The sequence below is a fragment of the Candida theae genome, assembly GCF_024610275.1.
Source record: "Candida theae strain CBS 12239 chromosome Unknown scaffold10, whole genome shotgun sequence".
Classification (NCBI taxonomy): Eukaryota; Fungi; Ascomycota; class Pichiomycetes; order Serinales; family Debaryomycetaceae; genus Lodderomyces; species Lodderomyces theae.
The window spans coordinates 68,542-85,497 of NW_026261365.1; the positions used below are offsets into that span (position 1 = coordinate 68,542).

Consider the following 16,956-nt stretch of genomic DNA (forward strand, 5'->3'; position numbering starts at 1 on the left):
ATTCCGCTCTTGCCAAATAATAATCATCAACATTCAATCATCGATTCTTTATACCGCATAAACACCCCAATTCGTTATTGAAAAAAAAAAAAAGGACAAAAGACAAAAGACAAAAGACAAAAGACAAAAGGAAATATGGGATTGAGGGATTTGAAAAATGCATTCAAACGTATGGACATTCGCCATGGTCAAGATGTTTTGTCTAATAAAGAAGGGTCTTTGCTGAATCAGCAACAGCAACCTAAACAACACAGCCTGGCTATCAGCAGTGAAGATATATTCAATCATCCAATTGCAACCGGCGAACCACCACAACTCTTCAAAAGGAAGAACCATGAGCTAATACCTCAAGGATGTACATTGGACCAACCAATTCAAACCAACAATTTTTCCAACAACCTTACATTGGAGGACCAAACGTTTCCCATTTGGACACTTCCATATTCTTTATGGTTAACAAAAGACCCCGGACAAGATTTTGGCTTGGCATTGAATCACACTGATGCAAATCAACGAGTTTTTGGCCCTGAACCAGATGCCAAAGTTGCGCAGTTCTACTTTAACCCACCAAGAATCAAGTCTTTTGTTCTTTCCGGTGAAGGCTTTGACAATGTAAAAATGACGTTACATGATCACAGGAAGATGTCTGTGACTGCCAGGCTTGAAACACAACAAGGGTGTGTTGAGATTCCATTGATACAAGGGATGGGTTTCATCACTGCCATCTACGATAAAATTAGACCAGTTCTTGCTTCACAAGTGGGTTGCCAAGACTTTAAAAAAGTTGGTCAAATTGATGGGCTTCAAAAATACCAAGCCAAATTATTCAATCAAGTTGTTTGGTCAATCTATAGTGATATTGAGTTGAATTTAGCGGACCCAAATCATATAGTTGGACAAGGTTCTGGTACAATACAAATATGCCGTGGAGACTCCCCTCATTATGACAACGCGGTGGGTTGCTACCCTACAAGTGCAGATATATCTGGTGCAGTGAATGGAAATGTGGGTGAATACAGGATCAAGTACGACATCAAAGGCAGATCGAGATCCGGTAACACTATCGTCTGGGCATTGCCACATCACCAAGAAGTAGTAATCTCGGGTGGTGAGACTGATTTGCAGCTAGACTCCACCACAAAAGGTGTCATGAAGGCATACAAGACTAATGAGTTGGTTATGCAGGAGCAAAATTTACCAGTGGATGTGTTGTGGGATCCATGGACGACTTTTGCAACAAAGGCGCAATTTTCCGACTCCACGTTACAATTGATCCGCCAAGCAGCTACTGAAGAAGTGAAACAAGATGTTGTTGGAATGGCCAATATCGATTCCATGTACACCTCAGGAAAAATCTTGGACAAGTTTGCCTACATTGCCCATGTTTGCCACTTTATCTTGAAAGATGAAGGGCTCACAAATGAAATACTTCCTAAGGTTAAACAAGCTATTGAGATTTTTGCAAAGAATCAACAAAAATTTCCCTTGGTTTATGACACCACTTGGAAAGGGATTATTTCATCAGCTGAACCGGGAGCAGATTTCGGAAATTCAAACTACAACGATCACCATTTCCACTATGGGTACCACATACACGCCATTGCGTTGATTGCCCACATTGACGGAGGATGGTTGCATGCAAACAACAACCTCGTGTATGATTATGCTATTGCTCTTCTTAGAGATGTCGCTAGTCCCAGAGCGGACGAGTATTTCCCCCAATCTAGATCCTTTTGTTGGTACCATGGACATTCCTTTGCACACGGGATTTTTGCTTCTGGTGACGGTAAAGATGAAGAGTCATCAAGTGAAGACTACCATTTTGCTTATGGAATGAAATTGTTTGCCAATGTCGTTCAAGATCAGGCGATGGAGAGCAGAGCCAACTTGATGCTTGCCATAATGAGAAGGTCAATGAATATGTACATGCTTTATTCGGACGACAACAGGATTGAGCCGGCCAAGTTCATCCCTAACAAGGTGGCTGGAATTTCATTTGAGAATAAGATTGACTATGCCACCTATTTCGGTAGAGGAACTATTGCAGATGAATGGATTCATGGTATACATATGCTACCAACAACACCCATTTCTGGATATATACGTGGGCCAAAGTTTGTTAAAGAAGAGTGGGATCAAAAATTGGCCCCCATCATTGATAAAATTCCCGATGGTTGGAAAGGTATCTTGATGTTGAATAAAGCATTGTATGATCCAAAGAGCTCATATGAGTGGTTTGCACGAAAGGATTGGGACCCAGCCCAAATTGACAACGGAATGTCCAGAACTTGGTCGTTAGCTTATACAGGTGGTATCTCAAGCTAGTGTGCCACCAAAGTAAAATAAAATAAAGTAAAATAAAATATTTTCCGCTTTCTTTGCTACAACTCTACAACTTTACAACTATAAAACGCTTTCAAAAACCTTCTGGAACTCCTTTTGCATGCCTTGCATTCTCCCCCTTGAATCCCAAATATAAATCCACGGGACCGTTGTCTGTTGCATCCAATCCCAACCATTCTGCTTGGCCCAGCTCTATTAGCTTTAAAGTTCTGTAAACTTCCACTGAGCTGTATGGCATACCAGTCGAAGGATCAAAGTACTTGACTTCTGTACCTGAAACCATACAAACTTTTTTGTTACCGTTTGGCAAGTACAACCCGGTAGGTGCTTCAGTTTCGATTACAATTTCTGCCGATTCATTTTCTTCATCATTTTCAGCAACCTCAATAATATCCTGTTCGACTCCCAATCGAGGAAGTTTCTTTAATTCATCAAACATTGGGTCGTCTTCATTGAGATCGGCAGTAGCCGTGAATAAGTAGTCCTGCTTGTGATCTTTTGTAACATATGGGTTTTCTTGTTTCCCAATACGGAGTAATGGTTTGACATCGTTGGACCTTCTTGCAGCGGGCCAAAGAGCTTGTTCACCAAAAAGTATTTGTTTCACGTTATTAGGTGTAAGCTTTAAATCCCGTTTGTCTTCGTTGAAATCGACAAAGTGTATTACATTTCGACTTATCTTTTGCACTGGTCCTTCGAACAACTCCCCTTCGGTATCACCAATTGGTGTTGCCTTATTTTCCGGAACCGGAGTAAACTCGAGTGGGCTCATGTCAATTGTGTCATTGGTTCCTGAAGATTCAGGTTGTTCCTGTTTGGCGGGTGATTGACTGTTTTCTTCATGTTGAAGTTCATCCGCAAACTTTACTCGCTTTGACAGCTCTCCCAGACCATTTCGGCTTTCGACAATAGCGTTTTCTATGGATTTTGAATTGGCTGATACTGGCGTCTGATTCCCTTGGTTATTCTCTTGAATATACCCATTAGCGATATCAGCAACATCGGCGCTTTTAGCTTCGGCTTCTCCCTCTTGCACTTTCAAAGGCTGTTCCTTTTCTTTCTCCACGTCACACTTCTCTCCTTCTGCCTTTGCCAAATGTTCTTGCCCTTTTGAATCCAGAATTGTGCTGTTCGTACCGGCATCCACCTTGTTTGTTGCCTCCTCTTGGTTCCTCGCTTTAGTTGCAGTAGCATTTGCAGTTGAACCATCCTCATCCGCCTTCCCTCCTTCTTCTAATTTCTCCTCATCCTCTTGCTTCTCCTCTGCTACCAGCTCTTGTGGTCTCTCATCTTCCAGCTCATTCTCTTTCTTGCCTTCTACCCCCTCTTCACTCTCTTTACCAACCCCTTTCTCTGTTCCATTATAATCATCAAGATGATCTTTGGTCTCTGCTTCCACGCTCATCCCTTCCTGATCTTCAACCTCTTTCATTAGTCCCGATGTCGATTGCTCTTCATGTTTGATTACCTTCTCCATCAACTGGCAATTGATCAGTTCCAACCGATCAGCTTCTTTCTGCTGTTCTCTCTTCTTTTCTTCCAATAGAGCCCTTTGGTACGGTGAGTCGTAATCAATTGAAAAGGGCGGTCTAATCACAGTTCCCTCTTCCTCGCCCCCTTTCTTCCTCTTGCCAAGCCTCTTTCTTTTTTTCATATAAAGTTCAAATTCACTCCTTGCTTCCGCCACTTCTTCATTGGGTGTGATATATACTCCTTTACTCGTCCATCGTAGAACGTTCTGTAGTTTTACTCTCTTTGATAAAAGCGACTGTCTCTGACGCTCCTTTTTCACAACTTCTTGCTCTTTAAATCTGTTTAACGACTCTATGTTTTCCTTTTCTGTCTCCGCTGCTTGTGCCAATCTCTCTGCCTGCGTCAATTCTCTGACACGTTTTCGCTCGACTGGGACATACTTGGCTTTTCTTTGCTCACTCTCCTTCAACCTATCAATCAAAGCTTGCTTGCTTTCAACTGCTGAAGATCGAGATGAAGCTCTTCTACTCGACATCAACAATGAATCCGATGTGACCAAAGGTGATCTTTTTATCCGCTTCACACTCTGCCTTTCCTTGATATTCTTAATTTGAGGGATGACTGTCTTTTTCTTTCTCTTTCGTATACGCTCTTGCTTCTGCAATTCCTTTTCACCTTCGCTTTCGTCAGAGTCTGATGCAGATAGATCTGATTCGGACAACACCTCGTCTGAATTTACTTCTCGTTCATGTCCTGGTTCTTGGTCGTCTTGGGAATGTGAAGTCTCCATAGGGACATCACCCTCCTCTGCATCTGCTTCTTCTTCATTTTCAGAACCTGCTTCTTCATCGCTCTCATAGTCAATGAATTCCTGGTCGTCCTCGTCGTCTTGGAAAAGAAGGTTGACATTCTCGTCCTCTTCGGTGATGAATTGGCTGGTGGAATTTTCAATGTCATTCCCTTCTCCTTCTAGTTCTATAAGTTGTTTTAGTCTGGATCCTGCATTGAATCGTCTAGCCCTCGTGGACATCAAACTTTCAAACACCTCATCATCTTCTATATCACTCATGATGTATATGTGATGGTTGTGTATGGGGGAGTACTGTACGTTGCTTAGTGTACGGGTTTTTATTTTTTTTCTTTTTGGAGACACGGAAAAAAAAAACAAAATTTAGGATATTTTCACCAAATTCGATAAAATCGTTCAACTTAACAACAGCAATGCAGGGTAGAGCTGGTGCAATTGCCCTCAGGAGGTGGCAACAACTCAGGTCTCTCTCTGGATCTCAACACTTTTTCCACAATGCTCCTAAATTTACCTCGTCCTCAGCATCTGAAATGTCTCACTTCAATGCCCTCGCTTCCTCGTGGTGGGATGTGAATGGCCCCCAGCGAATTTTGCACAAGATGAACTTGTTACGAATGGACTTCATCTACAGCACAATTCTGCAGCACTTGAAGCTAAATTCCAAGGTCAGCTCTGCAGAAGACGAAATCTATATTCCCCCATATAATGTTGACTTGTTGCCAGCACCTGTCAGAGAGAGAATACTTTTAGATCAGGAGGAAAGGAAAGAAGAATTATTGGACAATAGTAAGCTAAAGGTCCTAGACGTGGGGTGTGGAGGTGGAATTTTGTCAGAGTCAATGGCAAGATCTCCATTTGTGGCGAGCGTGGAGGGGATAGACTTGTCAGCCGACGTGTTGGAGGCAGCAAAGATACATAAAGCCAAGGATCCAATGTTGGCAAACAAGTTACAATATAAGTTATCTGCTATTGAAGATCTTCCAAGGGAGGAAAGATTTGACATCGTCACCATGTTTGAGGTTTTGGAGCACGTCGATTACCCATCACGAGTACTCCTCGAGGGATTGGAGAGGTTGGAGGTGGGGGGCTGGTTGTTCCTCTCAACTATCAATAGAGACCCAGTGAGCTGGTTCACGACAATATTGATGGGTGAGCACATATTAAAGATTGTACCCGTTGGCACACATACGTTGGAAAAGTACATTAATCAATATGAAATTAAAGACTGGGTGGAGGAGGATGCCAATAGGAGAGAAAAGTATAAAGTTGTGGATACGAGAGGATGTGTGTATATCCCAGCGTACGGGTGGGAGTTTACTTCGTGTCCAAACGTGGGTAATTACTTCATGGCTATTCAACGAAAATACTAGACTTGTACATAGTTAGCTTTTTATTTAATTTGCAATCTTTTCAGTCTTTTCCGGCTCTTCGTCTATAAAAGTGGGGAGTTTATCCGCATTTGCTGGTTCTGCATCGTTCAAATAGCTTGGGGCACCTATTCCACTCTCAGCCATCTCATTTTCAAAATCAATCTCTTCACCCAAAGCTTCCAACTCGGCGTCTAATTCGCTTTCACTTACATCTTCTGGTACATCATAGCTTGTCGAAAGCGCTTCTTGCAACTCATTCGATTTGTCTATTATGTCCAACATCTCATCTTGCAAGTTTTCAAGTTCATCGATATTAATCTTTCCATACGTCTTTTTCAATTCCTTGTTGGCAGTCTTCATAGCGTTTATGGTCACCATTGTATTTTGTAAATTATCCGTCGTCATTGATGCCTGAGACATATTCCACGACTGGTTCTCCAACTGATCCTTTTGAGCCTCAATCTGTTTCCTCTGTCTTAGCAACTTAAGGGCCTTCTGTTTCAACGATGATTTTCCTGGCCCGTCACGCATTCTAGCTATCTTTTGCTGGTAAGTTGATAACTCTGAGTTGATTTTGCTCAACTTGACATCTAGTGAGCTAACTCGATCGTCTATCCCTTTAATTGCATCATTCAAGGATGGCTTTGGAGCGGTATTTTTGGTTCCGAATAATCTATTCATGACGGAGAAGTATCTTTTGCTGTTGGTGGCAGTTTTGCCATTTCTACGTAGGAAATTTGTGGATTGTTTTTTTTTTTTATTTTTATTACTATTATTATTATTATTATTATTTTTGTGCGCAAAATTTTGCAAATTTGCATATGTACGGAATAGGAATTCAAACTCTCTACAAAATATGCCTGAAGTTGCAGAAGTATGTGTTAAATCCGCCATTTCAGAGTCTTTATAACTAACGAATCTAGGTGGCACACGTTTGTGCTTTATTGAAAAGAAATATTTTGGGCTTCACAATCAAAAAGGTCAACTTGAAACTTGATACTTTGTTGTTTCCCAATTTGAAAGATGCTAGTGACCCGGAAACAGAACTTGAGAGGATGCAGTCTACACTTGCGAATTCACGTATTGACTCCGTTGGGCGACATGGAAAGTACTTTTGGATAAGGTTGACGAATGAGAAATCAACCAATCCAATCGTGCTACTCATGCATTTTGGAATGACCGGAATGATCAAGATCAGGAATGTGAAATCACATTTAGTTTTCATGGAAAATGGTGGAGACAAGAAAATTTTGAAGGAGCTCAGCGAACCCAAGAGGGATGAGGAGATTAAGGTGGAGTCTGAGAATGAGTGGCCTCCTAGATTTTCCAAGTTTGAAATGGATTTGGTAAAGAACGATTTCAAATTGGAACTTTCTTTTGTCGATCCTCGAAGACTTGGAAGGGTCCGGCTCATTACAGAGGATTTAGCTGCAACAGACGAGGGGCTCCTTCAAATGGCTCCATTGAACGCGTTGGGGCCGGATTATAGTAAACCAGAGATGTTAGGTGAGGAGTCCGAATTTGTGTTTGGTGATCCTGATCCAAGTAGCCATGGGCGCCCAAGGTTAGGTTTAGTTGAATTCAATGCGGTTATATTGTCCAAAAAGAAGTGCATCAAAACTTTTCTTTTAGATCAAGCTTACTTTGCTGGAGTTGGTAATTGGGTTGCTGATGAGGTACTATTCCATGCCAGATTGCATCCCAACGAAATCATCTCCAATAAAGTTGCACTTGAAACTGGAAAAGTTCATCCTATTATCCAAAAATTATACAATTCGTTGATATATGTGTGTGAAGAAGCTGTGAAATGTGAAGGTGATTCCAAAATGTTTCCCTCACATTGGCTAATGTTGCACAGATGGGGAAAGGCAAGAAAGAAGGAAGGAAAGGCCAAAACTAATGAGGGCTTCGCTTTGGATCATATAACTGTTGGAGGAAGAACTAGCTGCTATGCTCCTGAGGTACAACGTCTTTTGAAGAAGGAGCTTATTGGTGAGACGAAGGAACTGCCCTCAAGGTCAAAGAGAAAGAGAAAGTATGCAGAAGAATCCGAAGAGGAGCCTGAGCCTGTAAGGGTGCAAGTGGAGCAACAAACACGTAAATAGAAATATAGAAAATGAATAAACACTACAAAGGAAGCCTAAAACGTAATCTCTTTGTAATAAAAAACTAAGGTACCAGTCATATTGAAGTAGAAATAACTTGAAGAACTATATAAACTAGACAGGAAATCATTAAGGATTCCGTGGCCTATTTATAATGGACAAACCAAAGACAAGATTGCACAAAGCACGATCAAAATTAGCTGATGAATCAGGTCATTACTTGGGAAACCATGTCCTTGACAGCTGATTTCATGGAGAAGTGCAAGGATCCATTACACTCTTGTCTATTTTTTCAAGTATTGTGTTGTACATCTTTAGCGTGAGCTTCTATCAAATCGGGTTGGAATTTTATCAACTTTGACGATATCAATGGTACTAAATGCTTGCGTACTTTGGATGACACATTATCAACAACAACTTCGTATACATATTCACTTTCGTCTTGGTCATGTTCAAATTCGGCAATGGTAATTGTTCCAGATTTTTGTTCATCTTTGCTCTTTATTTTGCCCAGGACGTTGAAAACAAGTCTCATATCGTAGATGCACAACACTTTACCCTTTCTTTGAGTCACGTCACAATGTCCAGTTACTGACGGGATATCTGATATGATGAAGCTAAACTCATCATCTTCAAAAGATAAATCTTTGACATTGTTGTTGAAATATTCTTGAGCCCAGGGTAAACAGTTTTTATCGACCCAGTGCCTATACTACGGTTAGTAAGTAATATATTTGAGCAATCATTATCTAGTACACACCAGTTATTAGGGTTGTGGACAACCATCCTTGTATCGGTATTGTATGGAGGTTTTGAAATGATGTCAGTAGTCCAATTTTGGTTGTGAAAAATTTCAAAAAAAAAAAGAAATTTCTACAGAATTCTAAGCGCTACCAACTGCAAAATTTGTATGGTCAAGTATAAATACGATCGTATCACTGTACCTATGGGCACTAGATGCTCAAGAACATTACGTATAGCAGAGTGTGTATGTCACGGATTAAAGTGGAATATAAAAGAGCCAACATTAAAGTCCATGCGAGGCCATCTTACTAAAAATAGGAAAAGCTGATTTGTTTTTTTCTTTACCACGGTACTCCATCATCAATTGCAAGAGTTCAGTATCAGAATAGTACTTGATCAGCTCAATTGTATTCTCCTCCTCTTCCTCGTCAACCAGAAATATTTCAGTTGTATGGGCTCCAAATAGTGGACTGATTTAATACTTCAGAGCACTCCGATATTTCCTCTCGGCACAACTCTACTATGCCTAATTATTTGTTCAGGTAGGTACGTCATATTGTGCCCGCGAAGCAAGTAGCTACACCAGTTGATACTGGATTTTCGGAAATTTCAAGCTAAGCTCACAAACTCTCTCTGCCAATTTTCCATTCACAAAGTGTTTCGAAACAATGACGTGCTCCACGGTTTGATGGGATGCTTGAGTAACTGTCCCGTATCTTTTATCAACCTCCCTGTGTGATGTCTTTTGACTCAACCGTAATACCTTCATGTTGGCCAAGTTATAGTTCAACTGTAAATAAGTGAAATATGCATCCAAGTCAGTTTCTCTTCAAACATTTGTAAATGTGCTTTATAAATCAATTCACTGAAGCACACCAATATATACCACACACTAATGACTAGGGTGTCCATTTGAAATAAAATTTTGTTATAGGGGGGCTACAAAAGCGCTGTTTCCATTAACAACTTAACAAACTTCAGTATTTGTTTCATCGAACTCGGCTTTGCAATCATGGCTCAAATTGAATAGATCTGCTACGGTATCATCTGGTGTGTTGGTATGATGCATATTCCGCTGGTGAGTCAAATACTGCCATACACTCTACCACATGAGGGGCCAGGTTCATAACAAAGGATATATACAGCTCACTAGATTTGTGTATGGAGTACTAAAGCCGCTCCGCTGCACCCCGCCCAAGCGCGACACGTCGACAAAATTTCAAATTGGAAAAGAGAGAAAAAGAGAAAAAGAGAAAAAAAAAAAAATGCACAGAGGAAAGTATGTATCTATTTTTGGAAAAATAATCATAGCGCAAATCCAAAAGAACTTTCATTCCTACAGACCACTTGTCATATCAAAGAGGTGTGTGTGTGTGTGTGTGTGTGTGTGTGTGTGTGTGTGTTCACTAAAGAATGTCGCTACCCTTAACAAGAGAGTCAATAGAGCTCAATGATCTAGAGAAATCTTCTACATCCACAACTTATAAAACTAATGATAACTATCACTTACATCCCAGCTCCAAGCATATTCTAAAAAGGCTCTACTTTGCATTGATAATACAGGCCATAATATCGCTTGTCATATACCATCAATACCAAAGGATATCCGAAATCAATCAGATGCTAGCACCAACGCTATTGGGCTGCTTCTCTGGAGGTTTGGCTCAGTCGATAAACCAATTTTCAAGAAGGAAATTCAAATTCACCAAAATTATTGAATTTATGATTTGGGGTAGTGTAAATGGGTATTTCACTGTCACTTGGATTAACTTGCTAATGCAGCGATTTGAGAGTATTGTGTATCGAATTTTGGTTGATCAAGCCATAGGTGCCCCAACGTTTCAATTAATATTCAATGTTTTAAATGCCCTTTGGGATCATGGAGAGGTATTTACAAAAGCTACAAGAAATGCGTACTTCAAGTCATTAAAGTATAGTTATTGCTACTGGCCATTTTTCAGTATTTTCCTGTTCATGTTTATACCGCAGAGTATGATGTTTCCCTCAAACTGCTTAGCTAATTTAATCTGGAATTTGATTTTAAGTAGATTGGCATAATTTAGATACTTTCATTCCCTTATTTTTTGAATGTTTTCAAAGGATCTTGTTTTCTCTTGGATTTCCCCTTCTTTCTGTATTTGTTCACCTTGTTTTTATGGAATGGGACAAATCCAATGTTCTTCACATCACTTCTAGCACTTTCAGGTAAAAGATACTCGGGAAGATTCTTTAAATGAGCTTGGACTCTAGCAGGATGTAATTCTTTGTCGTGTCTCAAAGTTGCCAAGTTCTGGGGGTTTTCCTGGAAAAATCTCTTTAGTTTCTCTGAATTGATCAACTCATTTTTCAATTCCTTAACTCTTGCTTCTCTGATGGCGGTTTGAGTTACTGCTCTAAACGCATCATCAGCTCGATACCTAAACCCTTCAACTTGTTTCATGTCAAATTGGTACGGCTTTATATCGAATCCATTTTTCTCCTGTTGTTTGACAATCTTGTTTAAAATTTTCTCATCTCGTTTAGCTGTGGCCAAGGTGGCTGTCTTGTGTTTACCAACTTCATTCAATGGAATCACAAATGAAAGCGCCATTCCAGATTTTCCTGCTCTAGCTGTCCTACCAATTCTATGCACATATGCCTTCGAAGTGGTGGGAAGATCAAAGTTCAAAACACAAGCCACATTTTTAAAGTCAACTCCACGAGACACACCATACTCTTTATCCTTTTTGGACTTCTTGGATTTTGGTTTTTCTTCCTTTGGTGCACTCTTGCCTTCTTCCAATTCGCCATCCTCTTTTTCAATGGAAATTTCATCTGTGGCAATCAACAAATGATAGACATTCTTGTTAAATTCTTCGACGATATGTAGTCTTGAATTGATTGGCAATTCACTATTCAAAATGCAACATCTTATACCAAACTGTTCCAAAAACAACTTTAATCTGTACCCTCTATCAATATTGTTGACAAAAACAATTGTCTTTCCCTTGATCAAGTTCAATTTGAATATGACATAGCTTAGTAAAAATTTATCAAATTCGGTAGTCTTTGCATAAAACTGGACCAACTTATCATTACTACTTTTCTCGTCATCCAATTTCAAGATTGCCGGTTTAGTGCAAAATTTCGTCTTGAGCTCGTTTATATCATCATTTATTGTAGCTGACATTAAAAAGGTTTGCAAATTTTTCTTCACCGGCAAATAAGACTCCAATTTCGCCAAATCTTCCAAGTACCCAAAACTCAAAATCAAATCAACCTCATCAATGGTCAAGTTTCGCACTGAGCTCAAGTCAATGGGCGATTTCTCATCATGCATTTCCAAAATTTGAACCAACTTGCTTGGCGTGGAAATTATAATTTCAGGTTTATTCGCTAGTAAAGAGTTCAATACTTGGTCACTGTAACTTGATGACAAGTTCAAAATGCCAATTTTCTTGCTGCTATGTTTTATCAATTTTTCCATAAATTGAAATACTTGATTCGATAACTCTCTTGTAGGAACAAGCACAATCGACTTGATCCCTGGACTGGTGCCATCCAATAGCAAATTTTGAATAATGGGTATAGCATAAGCAGCAGTTTTACCTGAACCGGTTGATGCTTTGGCAATAATGTCTCTTTTTTCCTCCAACGCCAAAGGTATGGCACTGCTCTGTATGAGTGTGGGGTTTTGGAATCCAAGCTGATCAATGGCTTGTAGTAACCTTGGATCAAGATTTAGTGACTTCCATGTAGTATCTTCATCTAAATAGGTTGATGATGCAGCCGTGGTTGTAGACATCATTGTATGGGGGGGCCTGGCTTTCTTCTTATGCAATGCGATGAGATGAGATGAAGTAAAGAACAAATTCATTTCGGCTTTTTTTTTTTTTTTTTCTTTTCTTTTTGCCTCTTCTCTAGTTAACATTTGTGTAAAGCAAAATGAAGGCTGCAAAAAAAAAAAAAAAAAGGAGAGGGGGCGCCCCTTTTTCACAAGGATAAATGTTGAGCACTATGAAGAGGGAAAGCGTAGTGCAAGTGTATATCTCGGATGCAAGGGGGGGGAAGAAAGAGGCATTCAAACAGACTGAGCTATTATACATAGGCGGTAGAGTGCGCTACGGATTGATCTTGCTTCCATTCCCGAAAGAGCCTTTCCACCACCAAAAGAGAAAAATAAACCACATGTAATATCCAAGTCTTGGCAAACTTTGCTCAATGTGCAGCCTCTTCGTTGTCATAGACTTGCATCTACTACTCATATTTATGGGTTTAATGTGACAACTTTGCATACCAAGCCAGCTGTAAGGAAGAGAAATTGCTCGATGACAATGTAGCAGAGGGTTAGACTACAAATGTTCATAACAATGAGGAATACAAAGAGATTCTTGTGTTTTGAGCTTCATATTCGTAGTACGACTTGGTTTTGTGTCACTTGTGTCGATATAGAACAATGATTTATACGCCAATGAGGTAACTGAAATGAATCCATTGTCTGTAATGTTTATGGTCCCTTGTTTTTGCTCTGAATAGCAAGCATTAAAGTTTGGCTCTGTTTTCAAATTGAACTTTATGTGTTAGGTTAATCATAATTTAGCACTGAAATGGTGCAAAAGAATACATTTTGCTGATAAAACAAAATCATAGTGTCGACTATGATCTTCCTACTCGGGGAGGGTGTTCCAAAAGCCGACTAAGATAAATCCCTTTTCAATGATTGGTAATAAGTCAATGGAGTGTGATATTTGTATGGTTAGATTCGGTTTTGCAATCAAAAAGCATAGCAAATCACATGATATACACATGAAAAGCACATGAAAGCCACGTGAATTTTAGCTGATCAGTTTCTTAAAGAGCCTTGTTTGACAACAATTAGGGCGTCTGGCGTAGTTGGTAGCGCGTCTGCCTTGCAAGCAGAAGGTCATGAGTTCGACTCTCATGTCGTCCATTGTTTTTTTTATATTTTAAATCTAGTCTTTGCAACCAAACCCAGACATAGGTACGACTGCCAATTGATCATCTGGCCACGTTATATATATATATATATATATATATATATGATCCCCGTAAGTTTACTTTATTTCCTGCCCCAAATATATGCTACACCATGATTTTACAAAGTGTTCTTTAATCTATTAAATTATATCTAGCATTCAGTGGCGTCCTTTCTCGAACGCGTCGTAAATATGCGAAGCAACTGCGACCCTATCGACCGTGCCTCATTGGCATTTTCGTCATCTTCATCGTCCACTTCGTCAGGAACCTCATCTTCATGTGCATGGTCGCCAGCAATCGTGCGTTCTCTAGTCAAAGGCTCATCCATACCGTAAACGGGGAAAACATTTTTTGGCGAACGAATGGAAGCTAACGAGGTCCTTCGTCTGCTTAGTCTTGATGTTGCCGATGGGTGGGATTCAAGGTACGGTCTTGGCGTAAGATTGGATTGCGATTCTACCAGTTCCGTTTCAGTGCTGCCACCAGAGTTTGTAATCGAAGGTTTCTTTTCGGTGCCGTTTTCAACTTCAACATCGTCGTGAAAGACGGGATCTTTTTGCCGTACAACTCTTGAATCTTGGTTCAACTCGGGCTGTTGATCTCTAAATTCATACTGTGGCAAGTTCAACTCCTTCTTATCTCTTTCGACCACGTAGATATGCATGTACCAGCAAATTACTATGCCAAAGAATGCACCTCCAATAATGTTCCCAATTGTTCCAGGCAACAAAAGTTTCCAACATATTTCCCCCCAGCTTGCCGATGAATGATTTATCTTACCAATGATCACTATGTACATGTCTGCCACACAGTGCGTAAAGTCCAATGAAATAAACGTGAATATGGGGAGATAAAGCATAATGAATTTCACATGTAGTGGCTTGGCCATGATTTGTAGGTATATCGCCAAGCTTACGAAAAAGTTCCCCCCAATACCCTTGATCATGTTTTGAACAAATGAGAATTCCATTTTTGAGTCAAGAAGTTCATGCGATCCAGCAACAAATGCTTCACTAGACGCTGATTTCGAATAATGAGTAATGATGTATCCGACAAAGATGTTACCAACAAGATTGAACCACCAAGTAATGAACCAGTTTATCAACAAGTCCAATATTGAAACTCCTTGTCGACATAAAGCAACTGTGAAGAAAAGTACGTTTGCATTGAATAATTCTGCTCCCATCACCACCACATAAAGTAGCCCTATTGGATAAAACGACCCGGATAGAAATCGTAGTAGACCAGGATTATTATTGGTAATTTCAGGAAACATCGAGTGAACAACAAGGTTTAGCATTCCTCCTGTTGAAAAAAGTATGGCACCAACGATGGCATTGATAAGTAAAGTGTCGGGCTTTAGTCGTGATTTCTTCATTCCTGTAGCCACAACAGCCAATGCGGCTTCATAGGTTGTGAGGTATTGATTGTCGTCCATGCACGGATATAGCTGTGGAGTGGTTGCGAGATGTACCTTCAGACGCTTCGGTCCTAAAATAAGATCATTGACAGGAAAAGAAAACAGAAATTTTTTTTTTTTCTAAAACAAAAGCGGAAAATCACTCAGGTGATAAATGCATAATTTTTTGATAAAATTTGTATAAATTCCGGTCAAGACAGATTTATAAGATGATCGATGCAACACAAGCTGCAGATTTACTTTATAGATATTCAGGATTTGAATATGCATAGATGATAAATGGTCTGAAATTGAGGCATTTTCCGTGTGAATAGCAGGACCACACAATGTCTCAATTTTTTTTTTTCGTTTTTTTTTTTTGTTCCGAAAGCGCATCTGGCAGATCTCATAATGCTAAGTTTATCCCGTTTCGGAAAAAAGTTCCGTCATAACCGATTACTTCTTTACATGGCTAAAACCTTGCCCATATTCGGTATTTGATGTCGCAATTACTGGCTGTGCAAATTTATTCTATTTCCAGTGTAAGTTTACCCAGCTTAAGCAAAGAGGGGTGCTACCGTTGCGATAGTGATATCGGTTCATGCTGAACAGCTTAAAGTCCACTGTGTATCAAAATATGCTAGACCTCTACACAAACTAACTAGCATTTCCCTTTGCTTGTTTTACAAGCTCTTTGAACTCAGCATCATATTTCTTCAACCACTCAGTAGATGAGAAATTCGAATCCAAAATATCATCATTGTATCGTAGCAGCCCATTATTTGTGAAAACTGGATTTGACACCTCCCATTGCTTAAGTTGCTGACGTAGTGCATGTTGAGGCACCGGGTATTGACTATCGCAATTTGAATTATGTAATACAAAAAACTTGTTGTATCGCAACTCCAATTGATGTCTTGTGCCAAAAGTCAGAAGTTTCAAAGCCGCCATCTTTGCTTTGAGTTTTGGTGTACTTAGAGATGCAAAATCCAACTTTTGTAAACGTTTTGGGGCCGGCTTGAGCTCTTCTGATGGTTGTCGCTGTTGAGCAGGGTGTGATTTCGTTATTGATGGTGTTGGTGTGGGAGATGCGGACTTGACGGGAGTGAAAAACGATGATATAGAGGACCTCCCATTACCATTACGAACCGGAGGGGGCTCGTCTTTTCCACTCAAGCAAGCGTCAATATGAACTGTTTGTAATCTTTCTGCATCCATTTTCCTTGAACAAATGGGGCATTCAACTAAATCTGGTGCGGACTCTTCCTTGCTAGCTGATGGTGGCTTTATATCTGGGACCTCAGTGGAGGTCTTTGCCTTTTTGGCATCAACTACTTCCACTTCTGAGTCGCTGTCCGATATTTCAACACTCACCTCCCTTTGTCGCTTCTTTTGTTGATCCTTCTCATCAAGATTTTTCAATAGTAGGGGTCTGATTTTCTTGTAGCATTCAACAATCTCCTCCAACAAGACATCCCGCTTTAAAGTACTTTCATAGACTTCCGTTTTGCATAATGGACATAGGTTATTCGTTATCAAGTACTCACGAATACATTGCGAACAAAAGGTGTGATGACATCCAGTTATGACTGGTGCCCGAAAAAACTCTTTGCATATGTAACACCTTTCCAAAACATCAAGTTCCGCCAAGTTTGGAATGGCCGTATGTTTGAAATCAGACGGGTCTGTGATGTCCTTCATGTTTCGGGGCTGCTGTGGCAACATGGCCCATATATT

The 16,956-nt window shown here is 40.0% G+C and overlaps 10 protein-coding genes across 10 annotated transcripts; 4 read left to right on the top strand and 6 right to left on the bottom strand. All coding sequences in view use genetic code 12, as the record gives it.

The window, feature by feature from the left end:
- Positions 1 to 135: 135 nt before the first annotated feature.
- Positions 136 to 2,325, top strand: ACF2 (Acf2p; the record flags this gene model as incomplete). The annotated part of the gene is made up of 1 exon (XM_051755477.1): positions 136 to 2,325. The coding sequence occupies one exon, from the start codon at positions 136 to 138 to the stop codon at positions 2,323 to 2,325; it is 2,190 nt and encodes a 729-aa protein (XP_051610469.1).
- A 91-nt stretch (positions 2,326 to 2,416) lies between these two features.
- On the bottom strand, positions 2,417 to 4,885 carry KGF57_000955 (uncharacterized protein; the record flags this gene model as incomplete). The annotated part of the gene is made up of 1 exon (XM_051755478.1): positions 2,417 to 4,885. The coding sequence occupies one exon, from the start codon at positions 4,883 to 4,885 to the stop codon at positions 2,417 to 2,419; it is 2,469 nt and encodes an 822-aa protein (XP_051610470.1).
- A 152-nt stretch (positions 4,886 to 5,037) lies between these two features.
- COQ3 (hexaprenyldihydroxybenzoate methyltransferase) lies at positions 5,038 to 5,994 on the top strand (the record flags this gene model as incomplete). Its single annotated transcript, XM_051755479.1, has 1 exon — positions 5,038 to 5,994. The coding sequence occupies one exon, from the start codon at positions 5,038 to 5,040 to the stop codon at positions 5,992 to 5,994; it is 957 nt and encodes a 318-aa protein (XP_051610471.1).
- Positions 5,995 to 6,018: 24 nt separating this feature from the next.
- CTA1 (Cta1p) lies at positions 6,019 to 6,675 on the bottom strand (the record flags this gene model as incomplete). Its single annotated transcript, XM_051755480.1, has 1 exon — positions 6,019 to 6,675. One exon carries the CDS (start codon positions 6,673 to 6,675, stop codon positions 6,019 to 6,021), a length of 657 nt encoding a protein of 218 aa, XP_051610472.1.
- A 175-nt stretch (positions 6,676 to 6,850) lies between these two features.
- FPG1 (Fpg1p) lies at positions 6,851 to 8,099 on the top strand (the record flags this gene model as incomplete). The annotated part of the gene is made up of 2 exons (XM_051755481.1): positions 6,851 to 6,868; positions 6,918 to 8,099. The coding sequence occupies 2 exons, from the start codon at positions 6,851 to 6,853 to the stop codon at positions 8,097 to 8,099; spliced, it is 1,200 nt and encodes a 399-aa protein (XP_051610473.1).
- A 292-nt stretch (positions 8,100 to 8,391) lies between these two features.
- On the bottom strand, positions 8,392 to 9,612 carry HCH1 (Hch1p; the record flags this gene model as incomplete). Its single annotated transcript, XM_051755482.1, has 2 exons — positions 8,392 to 8,806; positions 9,437 to 9,612. 2 exons carry the CDS (start codon positions 9,610 to 9,612, stop codon positions 8,392 to 8,394), a joined length of 591 nt encoding a protein of 196 aa, XP_051610474.1.
- Positions 9,613 to 10,463: 851 nt separating this feature from the next.
- On the top strand, positions 10,464 to 10,901 carry KGF57_000960 (uncharacterized protein; the record flags this gene model as incomplete). Its single annotated transcript, XM_051755484.1, has 1 exon — positions 10,464 to 10,901. One exon carries the CDS (start codon positions 10,464 to 10,466, stop codon positions 10,899 to 10,901), a length of 438 nt encoding a protein of 145 aa, XP_051610475.1.
- A 19-nt stretch (positions 10,902 to 10,920) lies between these two features.
- KGF57_000961 (ATP-dependent DNA/RNA helicase) lies at positions 10,921 to 12,630 on the bottom strand (the record flags this gene model as incomplete). The annotated part of the gene is made up of 1 exon (XM_051755485.1): positions 10,921 to 12,630. One exon carries the CDS (start codon positions 12,628 to 12,630, stop codon positions 10,921 to 10,923), a length of 1,710 nt encoding a protein of 569 aa, XP_051610476.1.
- A 1,341-nt stretch (positions 12,631 to 13,971) lies between these two features.
- KGF57_000962 (uncharacterized protein) lies at positions 13,972 to 15,258 on the bottom strand (the record flags this gene model as incomplete). Its single annotated transcript, XM_051755486.1, has 1 exon — positions 13,972 to 15,258. The coding sequence occupies one exon, from the start codon at positions 15,256 to 15,258 to the stop codon at positions 13,972 to 13,974; it is 1,287 nt and encodes a 428-aa protein (XP_051610477.1).
- A 618-nt stretch (positions 15,259 to 15,876) lies between these two features.
- On the bottom strand, positions 15,877 to 16,920 carry RAD18 (E3 ubiquitin-protein ligase; the record flags this gene model as incomplete). Its single annotated transcript, XM_051755487.1, has 1 exon — positions 15,877 to 16,920. One exon carries the CDS (start codon positions 16,918 to 16,920, stop codon positions 15,877 to 15,879), a length of 1,044 nt encoding a protein of 347 aa, XP_051610478.1.
- Positions 16,921 to 16,956: the final 36 nt, after the last annotated feature.